This window comes from Nuphar pumila, chromosome 9, assembly GCF_984573655.1.
Source record: "Nuphar pumila chromosome 9, dmNupPumi1.hap1.1, whole genome shotgun sequence".
Classification (NCBI taxonomy): domain Eukaryota; kingdom Viridiplantae; phylum Streptophyta; class Magnoliopsida; order Nymphaeales; family Nymphaeaceae; genus Nuphar; species Nuphar pumila.
The window spans coordinates 116,554,397-116,564,428 of NC_143257.1; the positions used below are offsets into that span (position 1 = coordinate 116,554,397).

At 40.0% G+C, this 10,032-nt stretch overlaps 1 protein-coding gene across 2 annotated transcripts; it reads left to right on the top strand.

The window, feature by feature from the left end:
* The first annotated feature begins 333 nt into the window (after positions 1 to 333).
* Positions 334 to 5,580, top strand: LOC149828993 (D111/G-patch domain-containing protein). 2 transcript variants are annotated; one of them, XM_090017023.1, is made up of 4 exons: positions 334 to 409; positions 509 to 1,036; positions 5,122 to 5,187; positions 5,265 to 5,580. In XM_090017023.1, the coding sequence occupies exons 1-4, from the start codon at positions 350 to 352 to the stop codon at positions 5,319 to 5,321; spliced, it is 711 nt and encodes a 236-aa protein (XP_089873149.1). In that variant the 5' UTR covers positions 334 to 349; the 3' UTR covers positions 5,322 to 5,580. The 2 variants fall into 2 exon arrangements, with proteins under 2 accessions (XP_089873149.1, XP_089873148.1); XM_090017022.1 differs by having other exon boundaries at positions 335 to 426; positions 502 to 1,036.
* Positions 5,581 to 10,032: the final 4,452 nt, after the last annotated feature.

Below are 10,032 nucleotides of genomic sequence, written 5' to 3' on the forward strand. Positions count from 1 at the left end.
CGTGGGCCTTTTTCTTTGAGCCTTTCTTGATTCGGGACTCGGAGTTTTTCAGATACGGTTCGCTCAAGTCGTCCACAATTCTGCTTCCATTACAACTGAGCGGTCCGATACTCAGAGTTGAGCAAGTTCTTGAGCCGATGACTAAAAATTGGTCAAGGTCTTGAATGAGACCGAGACGTCTATCCGAAACCAGACCGGTTAGATGAGCCGTTGAAGCCGTCTCATTGTAACCCGGGTCACTGCTCTCTCGCTCTTCTTCTTCTTCTTCTTCTTCTTCTTCTTTTTCTTTTCTCTCTCTCTCTCTCTCTCTCTCTCTCTCTCTCTCATGGCGGAAGAGGAAGACGATTACATGGGCGACATATCGCAATTCCTTCCCACAGAGACCCCAAACCCTTTCCCAAGCAAGAAGGTAATGAAAAAAAAAAGGTGAAAAGGGAAACACCCTCTCCTTCTTTGGAAAAGCCCCACCAATTCCTCTAACGCCCTTATTTTCTCTGGAAGATTGCAGAGACGAACGGAGGAACAAACTCAGAAGCCGACCCATCAAACCCTAAATTGGCAACAGAGGCGGAAGATCAGCAGGGAGCAGCAGCAGAGGGAAGATGACGAGAAAACCCTAGCTCTCACCCAATCGGCCTTGCCGCCGTCGAACCTCGGCTTTCGGATGCTCCAGCAGATGGGATACAAGCCCGGCTCCGCACTCGGCAAGGAGGGCCAGGGCCAGCTTGAGCCACTCGGGCTCGAGATCCGCCGGTCGCGCACCGGGATCGGGGGCGAGAGCGCTGTGGAGGCTCGTACAAGGTGGGGGCGTGTCCGGAAGGAGAAACTGAGGAGGGAGGAGGATGGTTTGGCCGCCGAATTCGGCAGCCGGCAGAAGAGCGCTTGGAGGGACCGGAAGGTCGCGGCGGATTACAAGAAGGCAGAAGCTGCACTCGCACAATTGGAGAACGCCGATGTTGTGGCCGCTCCCGTGACGGAGGAAGGTGGCAAGGAAGGCAAAGAGGAGGAAGAAGAGGAGGAGGTTATCACAGAGGAGGTGCGTAGAAGAACTTCACGACAATGTTAACGTTAAGCCATTCATTTGTCTTGGTTTTAGATGATGTTGGTTTGTGAATTTGCTTTAATTGAATTTTAACGCCTTATTTCTGCTTTTAGTATTGGTAAAACGAATAATCAAATGTTGGAAATTAATTGGTGCCATTGGAATGGAGACCAAATGGTTTTTACAGTTGCTGAATTCATGTGTTTGTTTTGTTAATATGGGACTTGTTTCTTTTGAGTTTCATGTCCTTGTGTATGTGTTATTTGAAGAACAAATTCAATTGCATTTCTAGCAGCTTTACGAAGCTTCGTTAGTAGGATCAACTAATTTATTTTTAATGAAAAAAAAAGGAAGGATCGACTAGTTAATTTGGATATTTTGGAGTTCCTAAGTTTGAGTTGTCGAAGGAACTTGAACTATGGCTGATTTCATAGCTTGTACTATATGAATCATATTATTATGTCTTTAGAAATGGGGTTGAACCATAACCTGGGGCAGTTATAAATTGGATGTTGTGTATCCCACACTTTGCCATTCTGATACTGAGCATGGTTTATTGTTGCCATGATTCAGTGAGAGCTGGACTATATTCCTTGATGATTGTGGACCTTGTTGTAGTTGATGTTGCATACATCACCTTCTGCCATTCTAAACATGTTGGTTATTGAGGTTTGGTGGTGTGGTTTCTACTTGTATGATTCTAATTCAGAGTTGGCTCCAACTAGTTTTACCTATTCCCCTTGGTGGAAGTTTGTTACCTTTTTACTTTTTCCCATTCTTATTTAGAAGTTTATTTGGAAAGGGGAAATTTTGTCAGTCTCCAGATCAACTGTTCAACTGTTCATTCCCATTTACAAGACCACATAGAACTGTGAGCTGTTGGAGTTGTTGCTGTGACTTTTGCTTTTGTTTCTGTTAAAATTCTTAACTACCACATGGAGCAGCTTTTTTTAATGAAACTTTATATTTTTAAAATTCATTAGTGTGTCCTGAAACTTTTTCTGCCAAATTTTGATTTGTAAGTTTTTGAATGTTTGAGGGAGATACCTAGATGCAGCTGATGCAATCTTATATGATAAGGTTGTTGTAGATCAATGAGGGTTGAGTTGGAAATGTAAGCCGAGCCTAGTCGCAATAGAAAACTTGCCAGCCACCAAAGACTGTATGGCTTGATTTAGAACTCAGTCTATTTGACTAACCTTTTTCTGGGACTCTAATCTGGATTTGCACTGGACATGTGGAGCAGCCTCCGTGTTATTTTGAATCCTGCACATTTGGATTCTTATGCAATCTGTGTCGAGGTTTTCATCCCAATCGATGCAAGAACACAAGCATAAGCATAAGTTGTTTTCTTGCGATTCTTAATTTTTTTCGCTTGTGCGTGTGAACTCTTAATTTGTGAAAATTCTTTGCCATGTCTGAATTTATGCTTTTTTTGTGTTGGAGGTCATAATTGCCTATTATGAGCCGTGGAATGGTAGAGGTAATGTTTGCTCACTTTCTGGGGATCAGCAAAATTCATCCATTGCCCCCTTCTTACTCTACATCTAGCTTTCTATACCAGAGTTACCGGAATCTTCTTAGATAGGTGGGAAGATCGCTTCCCGGAAACTGGCTTCGGAAGCGTGATACTCCTTGCTTCTGAAACTTGATGAGAACCTCGATTCTCCCACGCTTCTCCTATGCTTTTCACACACTTCATCCATTCTTCTTATATGTTCTCTTACTCAACTTTTCATGTTTTTTATGTGTTTTCTCACTCTTTTCACTCACTTCCATGTGCTTTCTCTAAATTGGTAGTCATCATTTTTAGATTTTGTTAAAAATTTAATTCTTACACTAACAAATCATGAAATTTAATATTAGTCACTTTTATTTTAGTTTTATTTGTGTTTCATTTTGTTTCTGATTCAATTCTTATATTTCTTTTTTTTTCCTCGCTTTTTGCTTCCTATGCATTTTAAAATGCATCGCTTCTTGCTTTCGCTTCTCGTATCATTTTCCGCTTCCTAGTCTAGCAACCTTGTTCTATACTACATACTCAGTATCATGCACATAGCCAAAATTCATTCATTTCTTGATATCCCCCCACTTCTTGTTTTTTTAAGATAGGCAAGTTGGGGTTAGGCAGAGCCCCACCAGTTATACAATGTACCATTGGGTTTTGAACTTGCAACGTACTCCCAACACAAGGGGACCTGCAATGACAGCTCCTACCAAACAAGTGGAGCCCATGTTGGTGATATCCCTCCTCTTCTTACTCTAATAATTTTCTACTGCATACTGATAAACCCTTGCCCTCATGCTTTGTCTAGACAAAGGCCATCATCTCCACCATCTCTAGATGGGATGTCTTTGTTGAGTGTTAGGAAGCTCCAAGCCTGCTTGTGCATTACTGTGGATACTTCTAGATTTGAGTTAGATTCCTTATATGATGCAAAACTGATTGGAGCATTGATTTTTTTAACACTCAAATTGAGACATGAAAACTTGAAACTTTATTTTGGGATCTCTTCACTTTTACAATAGCTTCTGATTCCCAGAACTTAGATTACAAGTGAGAAGAAAAAGAAAAGAGAGAGATAAAGGGAGAAGAAGATGAGGGCTTGTGATGTCGATCGGATCCTCGTGTCTTCTTGGGCTTCCTTGAATACAATGTCACCTTGGCAATTTGCTTTTTCTTTTTCTTTATCTCCTCTTGTTCTTTCTTTTCAACTTACGTAGCTTCTCTCTTTTATAGAGTTACTCCCTTAAGTTTAGCATCCCATGATGGAAGTTATTCCATCATGGATACTGCTTTTGCTGGATGGATGCCATCTGCACTTGTAACCACCTCCATGCTCCTTGCCTTCCTACTTTATGGGTATCAGGCACGACATGGGTAGATACTTGAGAGTTAGGGTGATACGTGATTGACTTAATGCAACCATCACAAGTTACCCTCATTTACCGTAACCAGCATAGGTTACCCTCTTTTACCGTAACCAGCATATATTACTTTCTTTTACCGTAACCAGCACAGGTTACCCTCTTTTACTGTAACCAGCACAAGTTACTCTCATTTACCATAACCAACACAGGTTACCCTCTTTTACTGTAACCTGCAAGGATGGTTAGAGAGGTTTACCATAACCTGCGTATTTATCTTATTATGTGTAAATGAATGTATATTTGATAATTTTGATACACTTGCACATGGATTTAAATTATTATATATTATATTTTATTTATATATATTCTGTGCAAACACTGATGCAGAACATGCATAATTGAAAGTTTAGATTGATACCCATGATTTTAAGCCCAAACCCAGAAAATGCTACGTTGAGGTCAGTAGGATGGAAGACATTCACGTTGGAAAGTGAAAACCATCATGAACAACTGTTTCACTTTTTGGTTTAGTAATATACTAAATGGAAGTAATTGCTTCAAAAGTTATCCTGTTGATCTATGTAACTATCTACGGCCTCAAATTCAGTATCATAGTGATTTGCTGGACTTGTGTTTCCCATCAAGTTGCTCTTCTCCTATTTTAGTTTCAGATTCTTATTGGAATACTAAGATAATGATTAGTTTATTTGTGATTTGTACAGAAGATGGCTTCCTTAAATTTTGTTATGTTTTGTTATGGTGGCTAGACTTTTTCTGGATATTTTAAATCTCCAGTGGATAATTGATCAAAGGATACACAAAACACATTCTTTATCAGTCAACTCTTGCTTAAGAAGTGATTATCTTTTTCTGGGGTTTGAGGTGGTGATTGTATATATAGCATTTGCTTTGTACTCTTCCAACCTGCAGACCTTTAATTTGTTTTTCAGTGAACTCTGCCAGTAATGAATTCTTGAAGGTCTTGGGTGTCCTGAATCCATTTTGAAGTTTCATCGACAGGGTTGAGCTTTTGCTTTTTTCATCTTAGTTGTATTTCTTTCTTCTTTTGCAGTTTTCTGTACTATTTATGCTCCAATTTCATTGTGACTCATCTAAATTTTAATGCCACCCACATGTATGGGACAGGGCCTGTTGATGATGGCTTTGCTGCAATTTAAGATCTTGGCCATTATTTATTTTGCATGCAGGACTTACAGGAGTTATTGACAAAGCTGAGGGGCAACCATCATTACTGCCTTTACTGTGGATGTCAGGTAAACCAATGTAGTTGAATTTCCTTTGAATTGCATATGCAGTTGACTTTATTTTAATCTTCTTGTTTGCATTTCAGTATGAATCCATGGAAGCACTTCTGTCCAATTGCCCAGGAAATGAAGATGACCACTGATCTTGAATATGGCAACACTGGCTACTCCCTTTCCGTAATTTTCTGTTGCAACTCCAAACTGTGTATTATTCTTTTAGCTCAAAGGAGATATAAGTATAGGTACAGAGCAAACTAGTGCTCAAGCACAAGCAAATCATGGTGTAATGGTTTTGTGCTGTATGAAGTAGCATGGATGCCAATGATTTTTGGGCAAATTTCTTTTGTTGAATAGGATTTGGTTGATCATATATGGGAACTGTTTTTTTTTTCCTTTTGATCATATAACATATGAAGTGCATCTTTTGCACTTTTGCATGCCTTTGTTTAATTATTTTGTGCCAAACAGTGGCATGCATGATAGTTCATAGGTGCCTGCTTTTTCTCTGTTTCACTTGATGGCATGTTAGTTCCCTCTAGCTCTTCTTGTTATTTGAGGAATATTGCTGGGTTAGGATTTCTAATGTTGTTTAGTGTTGGTCTGTATTGTTCCTTAAACAGGCCAAGGGTTTTTACTTGAGTAGCATGGAATCGAATAAAATTTCTTTTGAGCAAAAATAGTGTGTAGGTCAAACCACTTGCTAGATAGATTTAGGGCATCTTTATTTGACCCACAGCAACTTAATCATTTGCCATCCATATCACATAACAGCTATATATCATTAATTTTATTTGTAATTTAAAAGCTATGGAAATGTATGTGAAAAAAATATTGGCATTGAGTTAATAAATCAATACAATGGGTACAACTTCCTCTCTATTTTAGAACCCTTCGGCCTGATAGGGATACTACATAAATTTCATGATTGATCCTCATTCCTAGGAATTCTTTTTTTCTCCTAAAAAAGTTTAATGAAAAATGGGAAGAGCGTGATTGATACACTCATCTGAAAATATTGCTTTCAACATCTGGATAACACTTCCTCAATCCCCTTAGAATGAATACACTTCCCAAAAGAAAAGGTCGGACGTTTCCATGCCTGTTTGTTGACAGAACAATTGAAAGAACATGTGAGGTGGAGTTTCAGATGTGGTAAAAACATGCATATATTTACATGCTAGCCACATGTGGGTGAGAAGATCTCTCCACTGCAAATTGTTAAAGCAGGGCTGCTCTAAGAATATGTTGCTTGTACCAAATGAATCAACTGCAGCTAAAAGGATCACCTTTTCTCTCACCAAGTGCCAAGACTATTTCAAGGAAGATTTAACTTTACTGGACTATTTCATTCATCCTTTTTTGTAGGATCCCAAGATCGACCCACCAAGATCTCCTCCATCTCCTTCGGGACCTACAGTAAATACCTTTTTTGATATGTTTTTTTCTGGCTTAAATCGGATGATTCAATTCGGGTAGGCTATTAAGTCATGTTTCCTTTTATTTTTAATTGTTATGGCAATTATGATATTTATTTGCTATTAAATGCATATTTTGGAATTTGATTGGTTGTCATTTATTTTTGTTGATAGAAGCACCAAACCCTAGGTAGAGAGAGAGAGATAGAGGGAAAGATAGGAGAGAGTGAGAGGGAGAGACTGGTGCACAGAGAAGAAAACACGTTAACTTTTTATTAGGGCTTCTCTCTATGTTAAATAGAGAGAGGCTAAAGAGAATAATTACATCTAAGCTCATTATGAAAACATAATTTCAAATAGCCTCTAATATAAAAAGACTTAACTAAAAACCACATATTCTCAACAATATCAAATAAACTTAAAACTTAAAACTTCTTAATCTCAACACTCCCCCTCAAGCTGGAGCATAGATATCAATCATGCTCAGCTTGTCACAACATTTTGAGAAATTTGGTTTCGTCAGGGCTTTGGTAAAAACATCCGCTACTTGATCTTCGGAAGATACATGATCGGTGCAGATAAACCCAGCTTGAACCAGGTCCCGAACATAGTGACAGTCAACTTCAATATGTTTAGTCCTTTCATGAAACACTGGGTTGTTGGCAATATATGTAGCAGCCCTATTGTCACACATCATCAACATAGGTAGGGATACTTTCTCATGAAGCTCGGTCAAGACTGATTTTACCCACATAATCTCAACTGCAGTCTGGGCCATTGCTCGGTATTCAGATTCGGCACTCGACCTGGCTACAACGGTTTGTTTCTTACTCCTCCAGGTAACAAGATTTTCTTCCACAAACACACAAAATCCAGATGTTGACTTCCTATCTTCGACAGATCCTGCGTAATCTGCGTCAGTGTAAGCAACCACATCCAAAGATGGATTCCGTTTAAACAACAGACCTTTACCAGGAGATGACTTTAAATACCGAAGAACCATCATAGCTGCATCCCAGTGAACTTTTGTAGGTTTGTCCATGAACTGACTGATTTTACTCACGGCTAATGAAATGTCAGGTCTAGTAACAGTCACATATAGCAACTTACCCACCAAGGATCTAAAGCTGGCACTATCCACATAGTCAGACTTCTCATCGAACATGTGAGTTTTGGGATCCATTGGAATATTAGCTGGCTTAGCTCCTAGCATTTCAGTCTCTTTTAATAAGTCCAACACATACTTTCTTTGAGACAACACTAAGCCCTCTCTGTTTCTTGCAACCTCGATACCTAGAAAATATCGAAGGTGACCAAGATCTTTAGTAACAAAGTACTTCTGAAGGTGATCTTTTGTTGCAGAAATATCTTGGGCACTGCTCCCTGTTAATATGATGTCATCGACATATACCACCATAACAACAATTTCAGTACTGGTTTTTTTGATAAACAAGGAATGATCTGAAGCTGACCTGACAAATCCAAAGTTCGACATTACCTCAAATAATTTGTGAAACCATGCCCGTGGACTCTGCTTCAGGCCATAAATAGCCTTCTTCAACTTGCACACCTTCTGACACTCCCCCTGAACCTTGAAGCCTAGGGGTTGTTGCATGTAGACAGTTTCATGCAAATCCCCATACAAAAAGGCATTCTTGACATCCAACTGAAACAAGGGTCATCCATGGTGCACAACAACAGAAAGAACGAGACGAATAGTGCCAAGACGAGCAACTGGGGAGAAAGTTTCGAAAAAGTCAACCCCATAAGTCTGAGTGTAACCTTTTGCAACCAACCGGGCTTTGTACCGTTCAATCGACCCATTCGAGTTATATTTAATGTTATATACCTATTTGCAGCCTACAATATCTGCATCTGTGGGAGGATCAACCAAGTCCCAAGTGCCTCGAGACCATAGGGCATCCATCTCATCACGCATAGCCTGCATCCAGTTGGAGTCAACTAGAGCTTGACTGTGATGAAGCGGAACAGACGAGGCAGACAGAGCAAAAATAAAATTCTTCATAGATGCCCCAAGATTAGCTTCTGATACAAATTGCGTGATGGGGTAAAGAGTGCATTGTCTCTTTCCCTTGCGCAGAGCAATGGGAAGATCAGCATCAGATGTAGGAGCAACAGTTTGCTCAGAAATACTTACCTGAGGAGAAGGAGGTGATGGCGGCATGGAGATAAGAGGCACTCTGTGCGTGTAGACTATGGGAGGGTTTCGGAAGCGAGACACACCCGACACTTGAACCAAGGACTGAGGAGGAAGCGACTCTAACGGAAAGGGAGGAATCGGTAGAGGAAGGACATCACCAAGGCTCTCCTGTAGTCTGGGAGTAGTACTTGAAAAATACAGAATAAACTCAAATAAGGTAACGTCCGCACTAACATACTCTTTATGAGATATAGGGTCGTAGCAACGATATCCTTTTTGGTTCTTAGCATACCCAAGGAAAACACATTTAACAGACTGCGCAACAAGTTTATCTCGATCCGGACCCAGCTTATGCACAAAACACACACATCCAAAAACTTTAGGAGGGATAGGGAAGAGAGGAGCCTCTGGATGGAGAATTTGAATAGGGATCTGGTCTTCTACAGAGCTTGACGGCATGCGATTTATCAGAAAATCGGCTGCCAGAATCGCATCGCCCCAGTATGAAGCAGGCATATTGGATTGAATCATAAGGCACCGAGCAACATTAAGGATTTGTTTATGTTTCCTCGCAGCCACCCCCATTTTGCTGGGAGGTATGGGGACATGTAAATTGAGGTTGAATCTCATTACCAGAATAGAATTGAAGTAAGTCTTTGGATTTGAACTCGAGCATTATCAGTGCGAACAATTTTAACACATACATCAAATTGAGTTTTTATCTCGGCAATTAAAGATTTAAGAATGACAGGACCTTGAGACCGATCTTTTAACAGGAACACCTACGATAACCTTGAGAATTCATCAACAATAACTAGATAATAACGACATTGAGACCTATTCGGAATCCTACTTGGACCCCACACATCGACATGAAGAAGATCAAACAATCTTTGACTTGACGGACTCTGACTAGAGGGGAAAGACCTTCGACAATGTTTTCCCAATTGATATGTTTCACACTGAAAAGAAACTGAGGGAGGTATATGAGGAATGATACGACGAAGTTTGGTCACTGGAAGGTGACCCAAACGATGATGCCACAATAGAGGACTTGAGGATGATGTACCAGCAGAATAGGCTGAAACTTCTGGTTGGTGTAGATAATACAAACCACCTTCCTCATAGCCGCCACCAATCTTTCTCCCCGTCAGCAAGTCCTGAAAGGTGCACCCCATAGGATCAAAAATCACTCTACATATCAAGTCTTTTGTCATACGACTGACGGATAGTAAATTCTGTGGAAACGAAGGAGCATGAAGAACATGCGACAATTGA

Coding starts and splice junctions, on each gene's coding strand:
- LOC149828993 (XM_090017022.1), top strand. CDS start 350: ATGGGCGACATATCGCAATTCCTTCCCACAGAGACCCCAAACCCTTTC. Junction 1,037..5,121: donor AGGAGGTTATCACAGAGGAG/GTGCGTAGAAGA, acceptor TTTTGCATGCAG/GACTTACAGGAGTTATTGAC. Junction 5,188..5,264: donor GCCTTTACTGTGGATGTCAG/GTAAACCAATGT, acceptor TTTGCATTTCAG/TATGAATCCATGGAAGCACT.